This window comes from Tasmannia lanceolata, unplaced genomic scaffold (genome assembly GCF_043159265.1).
Source record: "Tasmannia lanceolata isolate RefF3 unplaced genomic scaffold, GAP_Taslan_0.1 ptg000002l, whole genome shotgun sequence".
In the NCBI taxonomy this organism is placed as follows: domain Eukaryota; kingdom Viridiplantae; phylum Streptophyta; class Magnoliopsida; order Canellales; family Winteraceae; genus Tasmannia; species Tasmannia lanceolata.
Window position 1 is genome coordinate 32,137,175 of NW_027518679.1, and position 26,560 is coordinate 32,163,734.

Here is a 26,560-nt window from a genome sequence, read left to right on the forward strand (position 1 = left end):
AACCCACAGACACAATCCACTAAAATTGTCATAACTTTCTAACCACTTGTCCAATTTTCTAGCAGAAATACTTGTTGAAAATATCTCAAAAATACCTACAACTTTGTAGTTTACGACTTTCCATAATTCTATCATTTATAAGTCCAAAAATAAGGTTTAGAAACGGATGAATCAAACCTCTATAGATGCTATAGATAACCCCTTCACGAAATAGGTGATTAGCATCTCCATTAGCCGACCTCTTGACATGGATGAATCAAACCTGGTGTCCCTCCACCAGGTCGTAGATCTCATCAATACACTCTGAATATCTCTAGGGATGAGTAGACCTACCGCCCAACCATCTAATAACAATGAGGGAATCACCCTCAACTACAAGATTATCAAACTCGATTGCCGTCAATAATCTTATGCCCTGTAAGATCGCCCTCACTTCCACCTCATTTGAGTCCTTATTCAAATCGGCCCAAAAAATGACCATTTAATACGGCCGTTCTCGTCTCTCAAAATACCTCCTGCTTCAAGTTTTCTCTCACAAAATCAAATTGATACTTCCATTAAATTTTGTTAGAAAATTTTTAGTGGGAGTGGCTATGACGTGTAAGTAAAATCCTCATTTTCTCACTTTTCTAGGAATCAACCCTAAAAAACTATTTATCAAACATTACTTCTTCTTTTTTAATTTTTCATTCTTTAGAACTCGAGAATCAAGGAATCTTTCTAGAAAAGAGGTACATACGCAGCCTAATAGCATGGAAATCCTCTCACTTCAATTTTCAGGAGATTGAAAATGTCATTCCAACAACAGTATTCCATACCCACTTCTTCAACCTTTGTAATTCCGAACAGGTTGACCCTTCCTTTTAAAACAATATTTCTACTTCTTTATACTATAAAAAATCAAGATAACCAACGATTCAATATTAAAAAGAAGTTAATACAAGGTGACATCTCTGTCTTGTTTAAAGCAATCTCCAAGGCAATGGTACACAATTCATCTCTGTCTTGTTTAAAGCAATCTCCAAGGCAATGGTACACCATTCGACTCTTAACAAAAATGGGATTGGGCTCTCTTTTAACAATACAGGAAAGAGATAACCATACATTAACTGTGACAACATAGGCAACAAGAAGAAGAGGGAAAGAAGATTTTCCTAGGATGAAATGTGTTGGACAAGGTCCATCAAGAACATCTCAAGTTATTACATAAATGATACTCCCGTCTATCAAGCGGTGTCTCAGAATGGAGGTGGACCGGGTGGCCCACCACCTGGACCACCAAACAAGGGCCCACAGCATGCTTGTAGGCAGAAGCAACAGCACAGGAAGTAGAGGCTGCCAACCACACAAAACAATAGTCAGATGACACTTCTTTGTTTTTTTTACTCGTAAAGAAACAAATTATCCAAAAATAACAAATTATTAGGGGAATGATATTTCCATCCCCTTTTCATTCATATACACTTTCGGCCAAAATTTTGGACTCAAAATGGATATGGGCCATGTCCGTGGGTCTTAAGTTTTTGAGTTTGGATCCAATTCAAGATCCGTTTAGAGCCCAAGACTCGAATCCATTTTGGACCCAACAGATCGAATCGTTGTCCAAATCCTAACTAAATCAGACAAATCCACATGGTCCTTTTCACTGTCAGGATCCATTGACACCAATAAAATAACCTCCCAAACTTTCTTAACCATTCAATCAAAGAAATCTAATGTCGACCATTCATCTGAATGCGATTGATCGGATCGTTAAAATATCCGATAAATGTCAATTTCTGGCAACAATCATATCAATGGTAGGGCATAACAATCAAAACATCCGGATCATGATCCTGATCTCATGTGGATGGTTTTGGATCCAGCTTCTTATTGTGTCACTAGTGTTGCGACCCGGATTGGTGATCACATCAGGGCCCACCATCATTGGCTATTCAGTAACCTTTTGGATGGGCCCCATTGGTGATTAGTATGTCTAGTTTAAAAAAAAAGATGCAATATAAAATTAAGTAAACAAACTCACCAAGAAGATAGGCAGGTGCAAAGAAAGCCACAGGGTCCTCCAGGTGGGCCTCCAGGTCCAGGACCCCAACTAGGTGGACCTCCTGGTCCGGGACCCCAACCAGGTGGGCCTCCGGGTCCTTGCATCTCTCACAAACTACAAAGAAGAAGCTAATGAGAAGAGGGAAGCCTCAGCAGAACACACACACAAATAAAAAAGAAAACAAATGAAGCTTAGAGCTGTGTAGCACAATTGAGAAATAGTGTTCAAAACTCGTGTATTTATCTAACGTAAGTTTCCTTAGCCTCTAACCTTTCTTTCAAGCTCCCAATTCATCCTCTTTAGCTGGACCAACCTTCCTAACATTCTCACATTCCTAACTACCATTCTTCATTCAACCAACAAACTTATTTCTATGATCCAAATTCATTGGCCCTGTTTGGATTGAAGGAAAATACATTACTTAGGGACAACTTTTCCTAGGATTTTTTTTTTGTTCCCACAATTTATAGACAAATGATAAATTTTAGGGGTAACGTATAGATTAAATGCATTCGCCAAACTCTTCCAGAAAATTCTTGCAATCCAAACATGGCCTTACTGATACTTATCCTAGACAGGGTGTGACAGAGATCTCTTCGGCTAGATGATCCTAACCCTCTGATATGTTTGGTATGTGATGCAGGTGCATCTTGGCCGCCCAAATCAATTATGCAGATCAACGGTCCAAAATGAGTTTTATAATTTCTTCCTTTCTTTTAAATATTTAGTAATTATCTCTTTCTTTCTTTTAGGTATTTATTTAAGGTAGGAATTTGAATTAGGAAGAGTTTTATTGGGAAAGGAGTTTTTGTTTTATTTGAAAACTAGATTAGAATGTGGAAAGCTTGAGTTAACGTAGGAGTATGAGTTTTCTTTTCAAAAGCCTATAAATAAGCCTCAATGTAAACAGCTATCTTCATCTTTTATTGAAATAAAAATTTGAGTTGCGTTTGCCGTGTTGCCTGGGTCCTGCCGGAAAAGTCCCAAGTTGCAAGCCATCTGCTATGGATTACTTAGATGGGTTACTTATAGGGAAGGAAATTGCATATATAGCAACAATAGATAAGATTTTTTTTCGTCCCTATAAGGGGTTTTTCTTGTAGTGAATTATATGGTTTAGATCAACAGTTCAGATTGTTATATTATAAATCACCTTATCTCCCAATCACTTAATCTAATTATCGACTCTATCTGTAAATCAACTTATCTCCCCCAATCACTTACTAATTATCGACTCTATCTGCGAGATGAAGACAGGGAAGTGATGCATTTGCCTCTTCTTCTTCTTCTTTTTTTTTTGGGACGTGCCCTCTAGAGTCTCTACGACCATGGTTTTAAATTTCGACCGAAACCTAAATTGACCGAAACCTAAATTTCCCGAAATTTGATATTTCATGAAATACCAAATTTTGGCGAAAATTTCGGAATTTCGGTCCTAAATTTCGAGAAAAACGCATTTAAAAAAAAAATGTTACAAAATTTCGGTCCCAAATTTCAAAGCTTAGATTTCGGTGGGGTCCGAAATAGGTACCGAAACCCAAATTTAAAACCTTGTCTACGACTACTCTTTTACACTAGAAAGGACTGTCCCAAGTAAAAAGAAGGGGTTAAGATAATAAGGATTTAGCCCAACTCAACAGTGGCAACTGCCCCCCTTATCCTACATGTAGCTCCGCTCCTGCTCATCTCCATTATTGCATGTGTAGTGTATTAATTTAAACCAACAACAAAAATATTAGATTTATTACATGAAAAAATATAAGATATTGTATGTATAAATAGAAAAAAATAGAAAATGATATGCAAATATGGGGTGTGCATTATATAAGAAGGGCCTTTTAAATATTTAGAACACTCTTATGTTCACATAAAATTTCTTGAGGTGGTGTTTGATTTTCGTATGAGTTGTGCTTCTCCCTATTCTCTTCATATTTTTTTCCTTGTTTACAAAATCTGATTATAAACATAAAATCCCAATGGTTATATGTTTTACCCTTGATTGGGATTAGTGAGGGTCTTAATTGCTTCTTTTGAATGCCCTATTTGATTTGGATTTTGAGTCCAAAAGTGATTATTGGACTCAAAAATGCGTTTAGTTATACGCCCAACAATCAGTTTTGGACACAAAAATGATTCTCAAAATCCAAAACAGAAAGTTTCTAAAACTGGCTTCGATCCCAAAAAAAAAAAAATGTTTCTAAAGTGGTGACATTTACAATCCTTGATCCAGTGGACAGGATCTCCAATTGATATGAACAGTCGAGATCATGACAACCAGACACCTATGTGACCAAGACCATCTGGTTGACCGTTCATCTCATGGTTGTTCACTAGATCAACGAACCTGATTATACATACAAGTCCTCATGTACGTGGAGCCCACTTTCCGAGAAACTGCCTAGCAAATCCCTTTCCTGAAATCATGCCCCGGGATCCTCGTGACAAGGCGCTTATAAATTCGCCCCCCGTGGGAGTTTTCATTTACCCCACTTGAACCCCTCTTTAACCTAAAACGTTAAGTTCACAAGTAATCAACCGGTTATAAGAAGTCACCAGCCGGTTCTTGGAATAGAAAAAGGGTTTAGGGTTACTGTTTAGGGTTTTTGGAGTACAAAGAGGATACTAATAAATTCGCACCCTGTAGGATAATTCGCACCACTTGTAACGTTAAAGTCTGACAAAATTCACGTAATTACGGGCTCAAATTATCTTAAAGGGAAATTATGTAAGTCTCTTTGCTTTGGGCGCAAATTATCCCTTTGCTTTGATGAGAAATTATACGGTGGCCAACCTTGTAGTTACAAGGGCAGAGAGAGACAAAACTGCGACCCTTGATATTTGATCCACGGAAAAGTTTTTTTTTTTTAAAAAAAAGAGCTATTGATTGATCAAAAATCAAGGGAAAAGGGGTTTTCTCTCTCCGGGTTCGGTCGGGTTGAGGCCAACCCTAATCCTAATTTAATGCAAAGTAGCATCACCTCAACCTTAACCTGACCCGACCTGAAACCCTAGTCGAGGAGGGTCAACCCTAACCCAACTCTCATCTAACTGGTTCTCTAATCAGTTCGAATTGGGTTCAGATAGACTTGAGGCAAAACAAGATTAAAAAAAATTGGATATTGGGTTTGGGGTGCACATTAAAGTGTGGGTACATGATCGGGTCGGGTTGCCTAAGGCCTCAACCCTAATCCAATCTGGAATTAAATTGGGTTGGCTTTTCCATTTCCCTTCCCAACCCAATCCAAGGGAAGGTCATTAGTTTTAATAAAAAATTAGCAATGTTCTTGTTCATTCAACATATATAAAACCTCAACATAATGGACAAAAACAAAGACAATTGCACTATTTCTATCAATATCATATAGTTTTCGTAAACATACAGACAAAGAAGAGGCAAAAAGAAGAGCGATACATCAAAACAAAATGTGTTGGATTACAGAATTCCACTTCTTCCGGCAACCATCTCAGAATGGAGGAGGACCTCCTGGCCCACCTCCTGGCCCACCAAAGGGGCCACCAGGACCACGGGGGCCACCGAACATGGGCCCACAGCAATCTTGTAGCAAGCAGCAACAACACAGGAAGTAGAAACTGCCAAACACCAAAAAAAAAATGACGTGATTAATGTTAGGTTATATTTCTCTATAACTTCCCTAATTCATTTTAAGCAACAAATATCTCCACTAATAAATCAAATCAAAATATTCCACAAAAAAAGAGTTTAAAATGAAAAAAACAGTTTTGGCAACCATTCTCGGCCGGGCCCACACATCCCCACTAGCGGTTTCTATACTGTGCCGTCCATTTTAAACCTCAACAAATCAGATGGCTAGGACCAGTCTATGGAGAAGATTTTCTACACACGGCCTATCTACATCAGGGTCCAACAAATGAATGGTTTAGATCACCCAAACAATGTGGGCCCATTGATTTTTTGGCTGGAAAGCACAGGTCATCCCTAGGGGTGCAACTCGGGCGGGTCGGGTTTGGGTTGATACCAACCCTAACCCGACCTGAGCAACCATTTGGTCAACCCAACCCGACCCGAGTTCCAATCCGACAAGGTACAACCTGACCCGACCCGAGGAACCCTTTTTGCCAACCCAACCCAACCCGAGATTTTTAGCTTTAAAAAATTAAAAAATATTTAAAAAGTCGGCTTCACTCGGGTCGGGTTGCCCAAGCCCTCAACCCGAACCCGACCCGAATTCAACCCGGGTTGAGAAAACCCAACCCGACCGGAACTCAACCCAACCCGACTTTTTCCCGGGTTGAACCCGTCGGGTTCGGGTTGAGCCCGCCCAAGTTGCACCCCACTCATCCCCCATATAAATTTTCCGTTTCCCTAATCATAACTATAAAAGACAGATTAAGTAAACATAAGCTCACCAAGAGTTGATCATGCCGCACAAACCGTTTGCGAGACCACCAAATCCGTAACCAAAGCCGGGTCCGCCAGGCCCCCAACCAGGCCCTCCCCAACCAGGTCCACCCCACCCTGGTCCACCTCCAGGTCCACCCCACCCTGGTCCACCTCCAGGTCCACCCCACCCAGGCCCACCTCCAGGTCCACCCCACCCAGGCCCACCTCCAGGTCCACCCCCAGGGCCTCCCCAGCCAGGCCCACCACCTGGGCCACCTCCAGGCCCACCACCTCCAGGCCCACCAGGTCCCATTTCTCTCTGTCCCTCTTCAACCCCAACACAATGGCAGAGGAGAGTTGAGCAACTGGAATATGAACACAATCACACAGAAACAAAGGTAGAGAAGTAAGAGAAACCCTTCACTAGTACTTATAAAGATGCTTTTAAAAAAAATCCTTCTTTCAAAAACTCAAAGCTCCGCGTACCTGCCTACCATTCTCACATGACCTACCATTCTTCTCAGCTACCATTCCACTCTTCTATACATGCATGCCTTCGCCCTTAAGCTATTATTTCTATATACTAGCTTAATTTTACCTGTCCATGGTCTCATTGGTCTAAAGGCCCACAGAACACTGAAATCCATTCAATGAGTTTTCACATAATTTGGTTAGCAAGCACAATTTAAGCCAGAAGAAGTTGAATCCATGACCTACTTCAACATCAAAAGATTAAGTAACTGAATGAAAGTCTAGACCCTGTCTTGCCCCCATTATTTTACGTTTCTTTCAACGTAAAATGGGCCGTAAAACAAATTTTACGCCCATTTTTAGTTGTAGAATGGGCAGTAAAATTAGTTTTATTCCCACTATATAAGTAATTTATGGCGCACTACCCAATGTACACGACATTTTTCACTGCCGTTGTAAATCTGGTGGGGCGATTGTGTTTGTTCACTGTATTTTTGCTACCAATATTAGCAAGGGAAATAGTATATGTTGCTTTAATCCAAGTGAAGTTTTCTCCTCCATATGCTCGACGCCCAAAGCAACAAAGAAATGAATATCAATCCCATGTGTTCTATCGTTCCCTCATATCTCAGAAAATAAATGTGAGTATAAAATTTTGAGGGAAGTTCTGAAGAAAGAGACATGAAATCGGAAGCACAAAATGAATGGCCAACACAGTTGGGTAATGCTCTATAAATTTATAATATACCCTATTGCTTGACCAGGAACCACCATTGTCCCTGTCTGGGTACTTTATAATCTCTTATTTCTAATACTTGATAAAGAAAAATTAGAAAGATCTAAGTGATATAAGATGGCGACTACCTTTCTAGAAAATATTGTTCGAAGTACATGTATTTTATTAAATGTTGGTACAAAATAGAAGAACAGAAAAGACACTGGTCAAAGAGCATTAAAAGCATACTCATCTCTCTCTCAATTGTAAGAGCATTAAATGTTATGGGCATCACTGGTCATCTCTTTGAAATGACAAGTCTAAGCCCCATCTCTTCCTCTTTGAAATGACAAGTGTAACGCTATCTCTCTCTTCCCGCTCGCTCTCTCTCACCATTAAAATTATTAAATGCTAAAAACGAAATAAATATAAAGTGTGGTGATAAAGGGCGGTGAAACTTTGAGAAAATTCAGATGATAGAATTTCTTTTCTAATACTTTATAAGTTCTAATATTTTATATAAAAATAAGCCACCGAAAAATATTAATTATAAGAGCCCGGACTTTTAATTGCAAACATAAGTGTTTGTGAGCATTTTTTTTTTAATTTGCTAAATAAAGCAGATTATTGGAACTGGACTCTAATCTTTGAAGAGTGTTTAGGCACTCTAGAGAATCAGTTTATGACTAATATTGCCTTTGCTTAGTTGGGCGGAATTCATTTTGGAATTTGTGCTGGAATCAAACTTGCGTTTAATTTTTAGTTTAATAATCAGTTTTGAACTTAAAATCCAAAGCAAACAGGGGCTTACCGAAGCGGATTATAGGAACTGGATTCTAATCTTTCACCTGGCTGTTTTTCAAACAATTATCATATATGAGAAAATGGTTTCATTTGTCAATCAAGGACCACAAGGTTGTCATCAGTAAATTTTTGGTGTCAATAACTGGACTGGCTTGGCCTTATCCATGTCTAGAAGGAAAGGCAAGAGTTGACTGGTTTGCTCCATCCATAGGCAAAAATGAAACTCACTTTGAAGACGGTTTCATAGGAAACAAAAGAAGAAGACAGTTTCTTAGGCTTCTTTATGCACCATTATGAATATCTCTTCCATCACTAATCTCAAAGTTTTTCCATCACAGACATTTAGAACACATTTGGCAACCATGAAAGTTTTTTCCCATGGAATATTAGCTTATCAAATGGCGGGAGAGGGACAAGCAGGGTTGGAGAGGGAGAGACTAGAGAAGGTATGAATGAGGAGAGGATTAGAAGTGGCTGAAAAACAGGGGCTAGTCAAAATAAGGTTTTTGTTTTTCATTATTTTTCAGCCACTTCGCGCCATCTCCAGGCTGATCTCCTCTCAATTTTCTCCCACTGCCATTCTCCCTAACCCTCTCAACACCCAGTAAGCGAATCTCAACTCAACTCAACAAAGTCTTTGTCCCCAAAATTCATGGTCACCAAACATGGCAACTTATTTACTGTTTCATTTCTCATGTTTTCATTTCTCATGTTTTCATTTCTCCTAAACTGGTTCTTGCCAAAGTTTTTGATACAGACATCTCCCTAACATGGTCTTGTTTTCATAGACAAGGCCTACAGTAGAACATGGCCTTGTTTTCATACAGAAAGGCCTAGAAAATGCACGTGTACTTATATCTTAATGATGGAAAAAAAGAATATCATTCATTCAACATTCCTGATCATACAAGGATCTATAGTTCAACCCTTTAGTGTCTTTTTTTGTTTGTGTTTGTGAATGGCAGTTCAACCCTTAATATGATTAAGAATTACTGATTAGTTAAGCAGCTGGAAAGAACATGCAGTACTCACAATGGGTGAGGACCACAATACAAAACACCATTTCCACAACTGCTAAGGTACAACAAAACTGTCAGTAATACATAATTTGACACATGTATGACATTTTAGATGTTGCATCGATCATACCCGGAAAACCATGAAGAGGGTTCTGTTATTTTTGATAATTCACTGTCACCTCCCTGACAGAATGGTTCAAATTCTTGTCTCCATCGTTGATCACTTAGACTCTCTCCTCCATCATATTTGGTAGCCATGTCTGCTTCACTATATTCAGGTTCCGACACTTCCTTGGGTGGATAAGACTCTGGAAGAAACTGATTAAGAGTACTAGTCTCCCTTTGATGTTTTCCTTTCAACCTTTCAATTTCTTGGCGGGCTTTCTCAGCCTCTTGCTCAGCCACTACAGCTCGCTTCTGCAAGATGTTAAGGTGAGAAAAACATTAATTTAGGAGCAATTTACTCAGAACTTGACTTAAGAAGCATCAATGCAACTGTAATTTACAACTGTCCTTTTACAGGTGTGGCCAAATAGTTTGACTATAAGTTTTTTTTTTAAACTCAAAGAAAATGCTCTTCATGCATTAGGAAACTTCTGATGTTTTTGTTGTGAGAGCTAATACTCTAACCTTGTGAAAAAATAACTTAGGATCCTCAATTATGTTCACATGGACATGTCAGCATGCTGGTTTTCAGGATTCCTACAACTCACTATTCATATGTCAGCATGCTGGTTTTCAGGATTCCTACAACTCACTATTCATTTGTCTATTGCGTAAATCATGGTTTTAAATTATGACCAAAATCCGAAATTTCGGATCTCGGTCAACACCAAAACCAAAATTTCCGAAATGTACCAAATTTTGGCCAAAATTTCGGAAATTTCAGTCCAAATTTAGTTTAAATGATATTTTTGTAAAAACAATTACCGAATTCAGCCTATTGCCAAAATTTTAGCCCAAAAATATGAGATTTCAGCCGAAATTTTGGTATTCCGGACAACATTTATTTTTCAGCTGAGTCTGAAACTGAAACCGAAACGAAACTGAATTTAAAACATGGGGTAAATCAGGTGTATTATAATCAATCTATGATGAACATTTATGTTTCTTATATGGAACATAACCAATTTAATTTTACTCACCTGAGAAACAGCAGCAGCTACTTCTGCCTCTTTAAGGCGCACTAGTAGTTCGCCAGCTGCCTGTACTGCCTCAGCAGTATCCCTCAGTTGAGCTTGAAGTCCTTTATTCTCATCTCTCCAATACCGTCTCTCTTTCTCCCTCTCCACTTTTAAAGCTGAAATCTCTGACGCAAGGGAATCGATGAACTTAGATTCAGCCCCCTTTACTCCCGCTTTCGCTGCGGCTTTCTTTACATCCACAACCCCATCCCTAATCTTCCGATGCCTCGCAAGCAAAGATATGTGCTTCTCCTCAAGATCCGCATACTGTTCAAGAATGCGACCATGGCCCTGCATTGCCATCTGTAGTGCCTCTTTCAACTCCTCTAAACATTTCTTCTCGGAATCAAGCTCTTGCTTCTGTTTTTCGGCAAGGGAGCGGCTTGCTTCTAGTTCTACTCGGAGCTCTTCAGAAAGAGAAATCCATTTGCTCTCCATCTCAGTCCAACGACGCCTCTCTTGTTCGAAATTTTCCTCACTGCTTTCTTCAGTTGACTCTGGAATTGTGCTGAGTGGGGCAGTAATGGGCTCACCTTGATAGGTCAACTGAAGCAAAGGACCTCGTTTCCGAGTTGAAATAGGGGAAGAGTCGACATAATATTGTAACTGACTCCTCAAATGTTGAATCTCTTCCATTAACACATCCCTCTCACCCATGTCAAAAAAGTTTTTATACCCATCCAGCTCTTCTTGAACTCTTTTTAACTCTATTTTCATCCTCAGAACTTCGGGGTGGTAGTCATACTTCTCTTTTAGGAGCTGTATATGCCAAAGAACCAACAATAACAGTAGAGAATTTTGGGAAAAAAATATATAAACAGAGAAAAAACTAATGCTATAACCAAACAAGTAACTCCAGATAGCAGAATCTAACATACCTCATACGCATTTGCAATTGACACAAGTTCTTCATCCATGAATTCCTCCGTGGGTAAAACACCATCCATAAGACCCTCAAGGCGACGAATTTTATCCTCACGTGTCTGTTCTATTATCGCATTACATTCACGTTCGTGCTTGTATTGCTGGGCCTGCAAATGCCAACATATTGTGAGAAGGGAGCAGTTCAAACTGTAAGAAACTGACAGTAAATTAAAATACTCACCAAACGATTCAGTTGAGTAATTTCAGATGTCTGCTTGGCACAGAACTCCTCAATTGCCATTTCTCTCCTGATGGCTCCTGCCAAAACCTTCTCCACTGCCTGTGTAATGCCAAAAAAATTTACGGTTCTTAACATACAGTGAAAAAAAGAAAAAGAAAAAGAAAAAGAAAACGAAAAAGAAAAGAAACCTCCCAGGATATTCCTCTGAGGATTTTAGACATACCTTAGGAACATGGTTTTTGGATTTTTCAGCAACTTCTGATCCATCAACAGGTATTAATTGCAGTTCTGAGCTATCATCAGCCTCACTGCAATTCGGCTGCGATGTTCTTGTCTTGCAACAGCTACAGATATATGCAGATGAATCTACTTGTACTTCTGGTTCTTCCGAAAGAGTTTGGACACCCACATGCACCTTTTCAACCGACAAAAACGGCTTGAGATCCACAGGTTTAAATGAAAACCGAAACGATGACTGCCTCATAGCTGAATTCTGCTGGTGGCTATCAAGAATCTGAAGACCGCGATGGAGGCTGGCTGCCAGAGATTCAGTTGGTCGTGAGGGAGCTTTAGATAAGTTTAGAACATCTGAACCTGATTTATTGTTCACCACTAAATCTTTCTGAGACACTGATAGCATTGATTGTGTCCTAAGACTTTTCCTTGGGTTATTATCGACTCTTGGTGAGATGGACAAAGTTGGAGACTGGAGGACCGGGGATAACTGGCATGGTACAATACTAAGGCTAGATTGGATGACAGAATTTATAGAGCTCGTGGGAGAATTTTGAGATGGGTCTGCAACTGCAACATCTGGAGATTTTCCAACGTCAGATTTAGAATCTACGTATGTAAAAGGTTTTTCCTCCACTGCCGCATCTGCAGATCCTTTATTAGGCAATTTACAATCTGGGGTGACCAAAATCATCTCCTCAATTGGGTCTCCTACCAAACTCCCATCACTTAATTTGGTATTTGTCTCGACCATACGCTTCTCATCATTATTACCCGCATCATCTTGATAAATTAGCATGTTAGGGTCGGAACAGACTGGGGCATTTACAACAGTCTCCTCATGGCCATCAGGGACTACATGCTTGTCAAGTTGGTGAAATACCACTTCTCCTAATTGACAATCTTCCATATTGCCATTAGCCTTGTCAATTTCTTTATCACAGCCACAACCACTTTCAGAACCATCCTGCATCTTGGAGGACTTGGTTTCAACATCACAACTCTTGGATTTTGAATCCATTGAATCTTTTGAAGCTTCACAGGCTAGAGATCTTGTGTCTAACTCAATAGGTAGCTTGTCTACATAGTTATTAATTTTCTCTTCACTGGCAGCTGATTGAAGACCTGCTTGAATACATAATCTCTCGACGTCATCCTCATCAATTTCCATCTCCTCATCACTGTCATCTTCAACATGAGGTAGGGTCATAGGGCGACGGAGGCTCAATCTCAAGAGCTGCAAGCTCTTTCGGGCATTCCATCCGATTGAAGAAACTCCATTGGAGTCTGTTGAATTTCCGTTTGCCTTTACTCGTAAAAGTTCATCCTGTTGAACACACCAAACAAGACATAATTACAGGCTAAACATCTTGTTACATAACCACAAAGTAAAATTTTAATTCTCCATACAATAAGCGTAACAATATATACCTTTAGTTGGCGTATCACTTCTCGTAAGAAAATTGGATCATCCTGTGTTACTTCATTCACCATTGCCTGGTTCTTAATAGCCTTTGCACGCTGCGCAAACCTTAGGGTACTAAATGTTTCACTCTTACAGCTGCATTTAACACAATTGAACATCGTACTTGGAAAAAAAAATGAAAAATGAAAAAAAAAAAAAACAGATGTATTCAATATATTAAATTTTTCAAGGCTTTGAGAGATTACCTCTGTGCCGGGGAAATGGCACAGATCATAGCTAATTTTGCATTGCCACCTAAAGATTCTTGCAATAAAAAGGTCAACCTGGAATCTCTATATGGAATGTGCCTCTGCTTCCCTGATTGGGAAACTTCTGCAAGAATATTTATTAAGTTCCTGAAACACCCAATGAACACAGCAAAATCAGTATTCCTGTAACTATTATTCTTTCATCTGGAATTTCAAAAAAAACAGATATATCTGACAGAAATATAATCTAGCAGCTCACCACCGAGCTATCATCTCCCTGGCTTAACATATAGCAGAAAGGTATGTATCTAATATGTCTAGTTTATTGGGGGGGGGGAATAGATCCCAAATCTTAGTTAGTGGAGCCACTGTAATAATAAAAAAAGCCAGCTCATCCCTGGTTTGACTTGTATCTACTAAATCAAACATTGTGCAATGCCTGCAGTATCAAGGAGCATGACAAAAATGTCCACAAACTTTCTTGGATCAGCATAGCAACATTTTAATGTCAACAACTATAGACTGATCCATAGGACAGATATTGCCTAAAACAGAAGCTCGTGAAATGTCTAATTGAAGGAATAATACAAAATAAACCACGCCTAGCAACTACAAATGGTAGGATACATGTGCATTGCACTATCATACTTGAATATCATGTTAGCAGAAGGCTACATGATATTCAAGTATAATCGCAAACCTTCAAACTTGAATCAAAGGGTAGGATACATGTGCATTGCACTATAATACTTGAATATCATGTTAACAGAAGGCTTCTGTTCATTGTACTCTTTATATTATACTACCGCTTTGTCATCCAAATTATATTTTTGTTCAATCATAAATGTTTTTAGAGCTGTGTAACAACCATCTCGTATATTTCTAACCCCCCACCCCAGGGATTCCCATTTGGCGTGAATTGTGGGCTATGTCACAAATATCTCCGCTATTTTCAAAATATCACATTTTTATCGCTACGTTTTGGTAAAACGACAAAATCCCAAAATAATCCCAAGATTTTAAAAATATAGCGATATTTTCTTTTTTATCATAAAATATCACAATTTTATCCCAATATTTTTACAATGTTTTTATTTTATTTTTTTTCTAAACTTTTATATAGTTATATATTTTTAAAATAATTTTTTATCATTTTTTCTGATATAAACTCGAAAAAAATAATATTTCCCGAGATTTCCCTTGCCGAGAAATTCCGGAGAATGATATTTGTGACATAGATTGTGGGCTGACTTTTAACGCTTTTTGAAGTCAAATCACGCTAAAAGGGGGTGTATAATCCTACAAGGGGCGAAAAAAAAACATCTACCTAATATTTCGAAAGAATCTCCCTAGAATTAGTATATTTTTCATTCCTTATACACAAAGTCATAAACATGTATTAATCCAAGTTTTTAAAAAAAAATTATTCAGTTTTGAATTTTGTGAATTTGCAATTATTTTTATTTTTACATTGTGTTGCAGGGATTCGGATTCACATGTCGGGATCCGATATGGATTCGAGGTGTCGGATTCGGCAAACCCCAAAAAGTAGGATTCGTGTTTCTGCGCTCGAGCGCAAGAAACAAGTGTGGGCCCACATTGTTGGGGGGATCCAAACTCCAAAGTATTCATTTGGAAGGCCCTATCATGGATAGGGTGTCCACCAAAAATAAGCTCCATTGGATTATCTTAGGGCATCCATTTGTTGAGGGAAAAATGGACAGATACTGTTTGTCCACAAATATGCCCATTTTTTCCCTCCACAAATGGAAGGGTTAGGATGATCCAATGGAGCTGATTTTTGGAGGACTCCCTATCCATGATAGGGCCTTCCAAATGAATCCTTTGGATCCCCCCAACACTGTGTGCCCACCCTTGTTTTTGCACTCGAGCGCAAATAAGCTTATCTACGCTCAAGAGCAGAAATAGCTCTCTCTCTCTCTCTCTCTCTCTCTCTCTCTCTCTCTCTCTCTCTCTCTCTCTCTCTCTCTCTCTCTCTCTCTCTCTCTCTCTCTCTCTCTCTCTCTCTCTCTGTGTGTGTGTGTGTGGAGGAGGGTCAAGCTATTTGGATTTTTATTAAGAGAGTTGAAGAAAAAGAGAATGTGTGCTGATGTTCAAGGGTGGAGGGTCGAGGCGTTAGGGTTATTAAGAGAGGACGGGTTGTGCTTTTATCTACAAAAAACAGTTACAAAGAAAAAGTGTTTAAAGGGAAAATATACATGATTCACATTTTAAAAGAGACAACAATGTGTCAGATTTGCTGGAAAAAAAAAAAGGATTCGTGTGGGACATAGCTACGAGAAGAATCCGACTGTGTCCCATGCAAATCCATGTCCAAAACGCATGTCGAAAAGCGTCAACACAGATTTGGCATAAGGGGGCAAACAATCCATGCATCATAATTTTTACACTTTTGTTACCCAATATTATCCCGTTAAAAACATCAGATATTGAAATTATCCCTACAAATACCGAAGATGATAAATTGGTGACTATAATATGTGTCACTAAGCTTGATGTTCCTGAATTCCTAAGAAGCTTTGAAGGAACACACATTTCAGGGCCAATTTGAAGCTTATGCAAATTAAGATGCCCAATTTGAGGTAGTGTCCAGACAAACTTCATAAACATAACTAAATGGGACTGGGAGGAAGACACTAATGCTTTGAATATAGATTAAGTGTGAAAGCAGTTTATCTTGTTATTGAATGTTCAGAAATTCAAATAGAATTGTAAAAATCCTTCAATTGATTTGAAGTTTTGATCAGTGAATGCAAGTCTTTTTCAACTTTATGATCTATTTGTGTAAAAGCCTTGAAAGTATAGGAACTTCAATTCAGACATATCAACCATATTCTAACATCTATACCAAGTTTTAGACAATTAATATCATTACATGACATTTATTTGTCACGGAAACAGCCTATCTGCAAAGCAGGGGTAAGGCTGCATACATCTAGCCCTCCCCAGACCCCGCAATGGCGGGAGCCTCATGCACTGGGCCGCCCTTTTTTTACATGACATTTATTTGTAGTAATGACATATATAAATCATCTCAAACGAAGCATAAAATTTTACGACATTCAACATTTTATTAAATTGTATAATTCATCTAACAACTCAAGTCCAGGTCGAAATTGAGTTTGAAGTCCAATTGAACTGTAAATTGTAGGATTTCAAAGCCAATTGTTAAACCTAACTAGATGATGCTGTAAGCAAATTTTGATACAATTTAATACAAATAGGAAAATAAAAAGTCATACCCAAGCTGCGAAAGGGAGCGATTAATATTCCCTGCTTCCTTTAGACGCTCTCCTGCTGCACCTGTCAGTTTCTGTCTTTCTGACCCAGCAAGATCAACAAGATTGATTCTGCTAATCGTTAAACTGCTCAAGCCATCTGCTGTGCTCTATAAAATAAAGCCTAAGGTTAGACGGGAAGCTGTTGAATTACAATTCAAACAGTGACAGAATCCTGTGACGGCGCACTACTATTACAAGAGGAATGATAGAACGAAGGCCGCCCTTGCAAAAACCACTTTCAAGGGCGCCCCCATTGGTCAGTTTCAGAAAAAGGCAAAGCCATTTCCGTTTTTTTCCTGCGCCATCCACTTTTTTCGGCACCATCTTCAATGCGCTTGAAGAAACTGACCAATGGGGCACCCTTGAAAGTGGTTTTGGCAAGGGCGGCCTTCATTCTATCATTCCCCCTATTACAATATGAAGTTAATGAACTATAATTAAGGTCTTGATGGTTGATGTGATGGAACAGAGGAGAAGAATCATTAGACACTAGAATTTCCACAGTGAAACTAACAAAATTTGAAATAAAACTACAAAATATATTAGACACTAGAATCTCCAATGTTAACTACAGCTGTTAAAAATCCATTCTTAGACGAAATCAAGAATCAAACATTACCTTGCATCGTGATTCAACAACACAAGTAAAAACACTATGCGAACGGGAACTCTCTGCATTTATACTCGTTGCACCAGTCCTCCTGTTTGCTAATCCCTGCACCAGTATGACACATTTGTAAATCTTGTGTACAACTAAATCCATGGATTCTAAGATGTACTTCAACTAAATAATTACAAATTTTCAAACAAAAAGAAAGAGCATGGAGAATCACTCCAAGGCAACTAAAACACCATGGGCGTGTGTGCCTGTATAATTAGGAATACATTAAAAAATTAATGAACTCAATCCAATTCATTGGCTTGACTACATGATCTAGGTTCGTTGCAATATTCGAGGTTATTTGAGACCGTTATTTCTACAGAGTTAATTTTGGAGCAGAAAAAACTTCACGGGGTGCACTTAAAGAGAGTAAGTCTTTGGACGACCATTTTCCATTTAATTCTAATACCTGTGTGCCCAAAATCCATACTCTCTAAAGGAATTGAAAAAATATGTCTGACTCTTCTGGCAGGTAGTCATCGTAACACGTGAATATTTTGATGGACGTGTTTCAAACATTTTAGTATATCTAACACTAAAAAATAGAAGAAACCTTACAAAAACAAAATTTGCCAACTAAAAATGGCAGAATTTTTCCTGACAACTTAGAGGCACAAGGAACTGAAAGGTAGGACATTTAAAAGATCTCATTTCTCACTTTTGCAATCACATTTGCTATAAAAAATATCCCACAGTTCTGACAAAGTAACTTCTTCGGAAAAAAAAAGAGGCCCAAAAAAACTGGAGTATCAAAATTTTAGGGAGTGGTGCAGATGAAAAACTATACCTTAAACCTCAGTTCAAGATGAGTATAATAAAATTATGACCATTTACAATGAATAAAATAATATAGAATGAATGTGTTTTGAGCCAAAGATTCTTCAAAATGACAGGGTAGGGTATATTAACAAAATTGACACTACGAACAAATTTTTAGACAATTAATCTTGTTTATACATTTTCGTTGCAACTAAATAACAAAAGACAACATACACCTTCACCCTACATCAATAAATCCAAGATATCTTGAACCTCATACAAGACAAAGCATTCTAGATGCTTGAATAACAAAGGATACCTTTATCAAAAGTTGAGTTATCTCCTTCACTGTACATATTGACTCCTCTGTTAAATTCTCAACATATACGCCAGATTTAACCTCTCTTATCTGAAAAACATGCCAAATCTCAAAACATGAGGAACCGCATGAGAATGAAAATCATATACGAGTGCAATCGTGGCTGTTTTACCTGGAGATTCCTTTGCTCTGGATCGAGAAGGTCCGTTATTTGTTCATTGTAGATCTATTACAGCAAAGCGAGAAACCAAAGAAGCTACGCATTAAAGCCAACAGGTGAAATCTATGTAATTCTTGCTATCTAATTCCCTTTTCCCAGTAATGAAAAGAGATGGCAAAGGTAATGAGGGCTCAAGAGGTGCCAGATAGGTAACGCCTATTAGATGTATGTAGATATAAAAAAGAACAAAGAACTCAAGAGAAAATAACAAAATAAGAGCTCGCCTAATCAATGCAGTCAAAAGTCATGAAACTATGTAAGTCCCTAAAGAACCATAAAACAGTGGTTTAACCTCAACCTGTCATTATCATATAAAACAACTCAAACAAGATATTCATAAAGATTTATGGACAAGGTGTGGATCAGGGGGCCTTTGCTAGTTATGTATGTAAAGGTGTAATATCATGCTGATTGGGATTTCTTTGAATATTTAATGAGTAGAATGGGGTTTATCCATAATTGATATGGAATTGCATATCATCAACAAGTTTTTATGTTGTCCTTAGTGACCCATCAAATTGGTCCCTTTCGCCCTCCAAGAGTGGTGAGACAAGGAGATCATTTATCTCCCCTCTTTTTTACTATTGTAGGGGAAGCCCTTACGATATTGTTTAATGGGATTTCCTAGGGACCATCGCAGAAGGCATTTCACAGGCTGGCTGTTGCAAGACAGAGCAGCCACCTCAGATGAATTAAATGAATAAGACAATCTGTTGAAAAGTGAGCCTATAAGGCTACTCTCTTATGCAACAGCCAGCCTGCAAAATGGCTTCTGCGATGGTCCCTAGCAAATCCCTGGTTTTATAGAGCTGAATCTTGAGTTTTTAGACAGGTAACTACCCCCTTATCACTCACCTTCAATGTGTGCAAACAACATTTTTATCTCTTTTGGTCATTTGAATCAAGAAGATAGTTATTTGTGGACACAAACACAAGTGTCGCGTGTCGACACGGACACGGAGTGTCGGACACGGCAAACTCCCCAAATTTAGAAACGGGGACACGGCTAAAATAGAAAATACATATAATCATGATTTGTGGATACGGATTCGTACGCCGAGTTTTGACACGGGTTTGAGGTCTGACATGAAAACCCTTGAAAATCTAGAACTAGTGGCACACTCATACATGTACATACATATAAAGTTACTAAAACTTAAGCAGCACATTTAAAAGTGTCTAAAGGAGTGTCGACACGTGTGGACACGGGTGTCGTGTCAGACACGACACGACACGTGTGTCAACAAGAAATTCAAAGTGTCGGCCAAATCACAGAAAGGCATTCTAAGATGGCTCAATTTGATGTTCCGTCAGGCATAAAAGTAAAAAATAAATAGAGAGCACCTAGCGATAAAAGGTAGTAGAGTAGATAGGCACTAGGATCACAGTTTAAATACTTCCCAACTCAATCAACAACTCGTTCGCGTCGACTCCTTTTTTACCTTGTACGATTTCTAAACCAAGTCTGCATTTTTCCCTGCTAAGTCAATCATTGACTTGCCTGAATCCACTCATTTTCACGCTGGCCACGTTTTCATTTGAGTCCAAGTTTTTAAACACTAACTAGGGTACAAGATTTGGGGTTGCCAGTCATGAAAATAGTGGATTAAAATTTGATGATATGCAAAAGCTAATATTAATTGTAGGCCAGTCGAATCACGCCCATCCAAGAAATATCATTCAGTATTGTTAAAGTATAAAAGATAAATAACGCCTTTCTCCAATAGCTTAAGCTTTTGGAATAGTTGGTAACTTAACATGGTATCAAAGTCAAAGGTCTCGAGTTCAAACCTCCCGGATAGCAAAAATCCACATGCGATGAGCGGCCCAAAGTGGGACCACATGTGCCACGTGCAAGGTTTTAAATTTCGACCGAAATCAGAAATTTTGGGTTTCGGTGGAGAGCGAAACCGAAATCGTGGAAACTCGAAATGTTACAAAATTTTGACTGAAATTTCGTTTTCCCCAAATTTTCAGTCCAAAATTTCAGGAAAATCCCAAAAAATCTGGAATTTTGATGTTATTTAATATTCTCCTGAAATTTCAGGCGAAATTACTGATATTTTGGAACAAGATAAAATACGAATTTAGTGGTTTCATTTGATTTTGCCTGAAATTTCGGCCGAAATTTCAGTTTCGGTGAGGACAGAAACGCATTCCAATACCGAAATTTAAAACCTTGGCCACGTGTTTGCCAAGTGTGCCACACGAGCGGGGGAGTGTTAAAGTATAAAAGATAAATAACGGCTTTCTCCAACAGCTTAAGCTTTTGGAAAAGTTGGTGAGTTAACAAGTATCATCTCACTTCAAGATACAAGCATTGGTTACAGCAAGGCTGAAAAAAGTAAAAGAGGCTTATTGTGGAATTTGGAAATAGGAAAGCATCAATTGCATTTTTCATCTAACTGAATGAATAGAGATGTGCAAAACCAAAAGGAATAGAGCTTTGGGGGTTGGATCTCTAAAGGAGAAGAATATAACTATTTCAAAGGAATGGATATGGTGACTTGCAGAAGATGATGATGCTCTCTAAAATTTCGTATTGGAGAAGTATACAAGAGGGGTTCAAGACAAGATTTTTGGAATGCAGTTAGAAGTTGGGTTCAAGTGTTTGGAAGTAGCTAAGAGGTGAATAGATATGGTGTAAACAAGATTTTAAATTTCGATCAAAATCCAAAATTTTGGACTGAAGTTTCGGATTTCGGTCAACATTGAAACTGAAATTGCCTAAACCCAAAATGATACAAGATTTCGTCCGAAATTTGACGAAATTTTGGTTTTTTGTAATTTGGTCCGAAATTTCAAGAAATTCAACCCAAATTTTTTTATTATATAGCATTTCTTCAGAAATTTGGCCGAAATTACCAAATTTTGGCCAAATTTTGAAATAATGACAGTGATATACATGTTAAGTTACTTCATTACTTAGAAGGAGTGTATGCTCTTAGGAATAGGTGAGTAAGAGAACATGGTTCAGGTATTTGTAGGAAGGGAGTACGATCAAGTCATCTTATAGAGTTTCCATCTCAAATAGAGTGCAAGCCTTTTGTTAGATGGTGGTAATCGCTGGTTGAAAAATCCCCAAGTCAATCATCAACTTGCACAAATCGACACCCTTTTACCTTGGTTAAGTTCCCATCTGAGTTTGATTCTTGCCTTACCAAGTCAATTAGAATTCAAAACTCCTTTGACTCTCAAGTGAATGTGGTCCAAGTCATGAACAGTAGGGAAAATATAATTTTTTTAACTGCAATCATATCAAACACAAGAAGCTTAGATTCCAGCATATATGTACGATGTGCCAAAAGGCATAAGATACGTACATCACCTTTTCATCCCCTATGTGATAGTTAAATGCGTATCATAGGAATACCTCAAGCTTAATTGAATTTATTGGGTGTTTCGCAATAAGGCAAAATGGCATTTCCAAGCTGGCAAAGTGGCCTATTTGGCATGAGAAGGCATATTCTATGGGGAATTATTATGATGATCGTTCTATAAGGGATTTGGACTAACAAAAATGATGGAAATTGTAGGAAGTCATGTGTGGGAAGGCTCATTTACATAAATTCAAACATGGTTTTCCAATGGAATCAAGTAAGAAAGGATTTTGGGTATCAATTTCCAAGATCTTAATTGCAATTGGAAGACAAATATGAGAAGATACCAAACAAGAACTGGCTCAATCAAGTACAATTGTAGGTACCACCAAGCTCAACCAGTGTTTCAATAGGCGGATGCGAGTCAAAACACGGTCGAAGGAAATCCTAGTCGACTCAGCACGACACGGTCGGGTACTCGATTGACGAGACCATAACTCAAGAGAGTCAAAGGAGTTTTTATTGACTCCTTAGGGCAAAACGCGGAACTCAGCGGCAAAACATGGAACACAGCCAAGGGAAAAGGGAGTCGACTCAGGGGAATCCACGAGGACGGCGGGGAATTTTAAAATTATGAGCTCAACTATGATGGGAGTTCATAGGAAATATAGGCTTGACTGGGATAATAGGTGTTTTCAAAGTTACTAATGGTCAATGGGGTTTGCTTTTTCAAGTCTTGTATGCAAAAAAGAATCTAATAAAGCATACGCTCATGCTCTATTAGAGACTTAAATTTTTATGTTAAAAAAAGGAGAATTATACCTTAAAGGGGACTCTCCAAAGTGATTTGAGTGGGCCTTTAAGCAAGATCATGGTCCATAGAGGCTAGCTTGTGTCATTGAGTGATGTGAATTTCTTTCAACCACATCCAGGATGAAGCAAACAAGATAAGAGATGATTAAACTAGAGATGGAGTTTCAAGGCATCATTTATTTGTTGTGAATGTGTTGTCTTAGTGTTATTCTTGTTTTGATTTGGTTCATTATTGTTTGAAGGTCCATTCTTGTTTTGAGGTTCATCTATTTCAATTTTCTTTCTTGTTTAGAGGTTCATTTAATGCAATGTCCTTTCTGGTTTTGTGTCTTTTCCTTACTTATTTGGACAATATTTGCCTGTTCTTTTGTTTGCTTCCTTCTATCTATAATAGATTTATTATTTATAGGGAAAAAGAAAAATCCAAATATGCATCTAAGAGTAGTTGTCGCAAAAAGTACCTCTAGAAATGAGCAGCGACATTGATAATTCAATTGTTGATCCGCATGTTTAGCTACTTCCTGAAAATAAAATGTGAAATATCAAATAAGATAAAGCAATGATGTTTCCGTAATATGATAAAATATATGTATATGAAGGAATGCAAAAGTGAAGTGAGTTAAACATACTTCCTTCATACGTGCAAAAAGATGCTCAAAAACACGAGATGTTAAACCCGTTTGGTGATTGCTTGATGAATTTTGCTCCACCAAGGCATTGGATGGCCCCCACATTGTATATGTCTTTCCGCTACCAGTCTTAGGCATTAAATTGAGTTGAGAACACAAAATTCTTTGTGTGTCAGTTCAAGAAACTTCAATTAATTAGAAAGTAATATAAGATTTCGAATCAGGAAGCTTTAATACCTGTCCGTATGCAAAGATGGAACTGTTAAAACCCGCTAAGCAGTTTTCAACAAGCGGCACACCAACAAGCTCGAATATATCTTGCTGATAGAAAATTTAAAAAGAAAAATATATTCAAAAGAAAAGGTGAGACATTTTTCATACACTACAAACAAATGGAGAATTTATTTCTTAATGTTGAAAGAAACTTTACCTGCGCTGCATCTGTATCAGCAACAGAATCAAATGTGAATACATGATCAAGGATTGATAGTGAATTTACTGAAAGCTTCTGAACTATCTGCTCCCCTTCTTCCTCCTTGTTGAAGGGCCGCATTCGGACTATTACCTAAACCATACAAGAATACAAAAAGTGTTAAAAAATTTCAAAATAAACATAAATATTTTAGGATGAAATAATTACAAAAGTTCTATTCATGTTAGAATAGTCACACCAGAAATAAATTGATTTTACAAAAGTCTAGGTTTGAAGTTATTGCAAAAAACCTGCATTTCTAAAGTTCAGTCCCACATTGACAGCAGAGTAATGTTGCTATTTGTTTTACCTTTCTCATGCTATTGCTTATGTTTATGAATGGGCTATGAGTGCCTAATTGTGTGTGTGTGTGTGTGTGTGTGTGTGTGTGTGTGTGTGTGTCTCAATCACGAGAATGAGGAGGTGTGTCTTCATTTAGCAAAAATGCATGCGTGCATAAGATTATGCTGTTAATGGAGTCAATTGGAGATTTAATTTTTAGTTAATATGACATGGCATATTAACTATAATCATAAATGAATAAAGTCTTTACCAGCTGAGCTAGATGCTCAATCCATTAGGTTGAATTTCTGCTACTGCAGAAACAAAAATACAACCGTCTCCCTTCTAGATTCTATTATCATCGCAAAGAGGCATTCATGAAAATCTGCACCAACTACAACGTGCAGATCGACAAATAGAGGTTCTTCATAAAGGAATCGAATCCATAAATACCCATCTATATTCCTCTGTTTAATCTAAGTTTCTGACTAAAAAAACAAAACAATAAATCACACAGCGAAAATACAAAATAGCCTCCAGAATTAAGGCCCTGTTTGGATTGCAGGAATTTTCTAGAAAAGTTTGGAAATGAAAAATGTTTCTAACTTTCTTACCTTTTTCACACACAAAATAGATAACTTGAACCAACCCTATTCATTTTTTACCTATAGTCACATTCAATCTACGGTAAGATCCCTCGAAATTAACTATAATTATATCAATTCTCTCCAAATTGTAAAAAATTTAAAAAATATTAAGAAAAAAATTTACATCACAAATGTTTTTCTTGCCATCCAAACAAGACCTAAGGTTATCCAAACTCCCAATTTAAAATCCCATATCCAGAAAGGAAAATTAGGGTTAAAAGGGCCAAAATAATTCAAATCCATTCAAAAAAAAAAAAAAACTAATTAAATTACCTTAACGCCCGAATCGGATCCAGTGGGCGGTCCATTTTCAGGAACAGTCTCCATCACCAGCTTCCTTTTAAGAGGGTTAGGGTTTGAAGGCGGAGGCCTAGGCGGAAGAGGGCTTTTTACTTTAGAAGAAGATTGCTTAGAAGAAGATAATCCAGACTCTGTTATTGTGTTTGGATCAACATTTTCGGATCCAGATTTAGGTTTCCGGCCCGATCGTTGTTTTTGAGAAGGAGGTGTTTCAGATGAGGGAATTCCCCTTAGGATTCCAGTCCTAGGTACAGAATTTTTCATTGTGATGATAAATCAAAACCCTAGAGCAGAAACCCTAGTAATTAAAGAGAGAAAAATCAAAACCCTAGAGCAGAAACCCTGGTAATTAAAGAGAGAAAAATCAAAACCCTAGAGGAGAAACCCTAGTAATGAATGAGGTTTGTGGAGAAAATGTTGAGAGATGTGTTGAAAGGGTTTGAGCGGGAGACAAAACACAGTTTGATTTTTTGGGGATTAGATATTAGCAAAAGTGAGCTGATAGGAAATTAGGAATACGCGATTGTTTCAGGAAGAGCCCTGACAACCATTCACTATTCGACACGTATCTAAATAAAAACTATATTTGTTGACAACAAGACCTTTATCTTTTCATAAAATAACAAACGTACCCTTAGTTGGGGACAACTGGCAATATTACGTCATTTGTTGTCCGCACTCCGCACTCCGCACGTACCTTAGTTTTTATGTCGTGTCTGAACGTATATGTACAGCTGGGCCCATAGGATGATCCAAACCGTTCATTTCTTGGGCCCCAACGTAAAATAGGCCGAGACCCAAAAATCATCTCCATAAGATGATCGTAGCGGTTTCATTAAAATGTTGTCAATCTATAGATTGGAGTTTTAGGATCATGAGATGATTTTCAGGGCACTGAGTACGAGGCCACTTTTTCTTCCTCATACCGCTCCCTTGTAGTGTAAAAAATAGTAACCATAAACATGGCCGACACCGAAATCACTTAAAACCGAAACGGTAATTTATTTCGGTAGAAATTTTGGAATTTCGGTTGAAATTTCAGTTTTTCCACTCAAAAAATCTGTTTTTTTAATATTAATTTAATATTTCACTGAAATATAATATTGAATTTGGGTTTTGTACCAGATTTCGATCGAAATTTTTAAGAGTCCGAAACCGGTACCGAAACCGAAATTTTAAACCTTGACCATAAATACACTAGTGGGGGTGCCCAAGGGAAAAAT

At 38.0% G+C, this 26,560-nt stretch overlaps 1 protein-coding gene and 2 long non-coding RNA genes across 3 annotated transcripts; all 3 read right to left on the reverse strand.

Annotated features, from left to right (window-relative positions):
- Nucleotides 1-900: 900 nt before the first annotated feature.
- On the reverse strand, nt 901-2,559 carry LOC143884156 (uncharacterized). Its single transcript, XR_013252761.1, has 2 exons — nt 2,024-2,559; nt 901-1,335 (listed from the first exon to the last, which is right to left on the reverse strand). It is a non-coding gene; the product is annotated as an uncharacterized LOC143884156 (long non-coding RNA).
- Nucleotides 2,560-5,359: 2,800 nt separating this feature from the next.
- On the reverse strand, nt 5,360-7,161 carry LOC143884162 (uncharacterized). The gene is made up of 2 exons (XR_013252764.1): nt 6,434-7,161; nt 5,360-5,635 (listed from the first exon to the last, which is right to left on the reverse strand). It is a non-coding gene; the product is annotated as an uncharacterized LOC143884162 (long non-coding RNA).
- A 2,099-nt stretch (nt 7,162-9,260) lies between these two features.
- Nucleotides 9,261-25,839, reverse strand: LOC143869930 (kinesin-like protein KIN-12B). The gene is made up of 16 exons (XM_077376476.1): nt 25,311-25,839; nt 24,067-24,201; nt 23,874-23,957; nt 23,637-23,765; nt 23,469-23,528; nt 18,827-18,880; nt 18,655-18,744; nt 17,535-17,630; nt 16,877-17,022; nt 13,611-13,760; nt 13,371-13,500; nt 11,929-13,266; nt 11,706-11,804; nt 11,479-11,631; nt 10,562-11,359; nt 9,261-9,833 (listed from the first exon to the last, which is right to left on the reverse strand). The coding sequence occupies exons 1-16, from the start codon at nt 25,599-25,601 to the stop codon at nt 9,525-9,527; spliced, it is 4,062 nt and encodes a 1,353-aa protein (XP_077232591.1). The 5' UTR covers nt 25,602-25,839; the 3' UTR covers nt 9,261-9,524.
- Between the last annotated feature and the right edge of the window lie 721 nt (nt 25,840-26,560).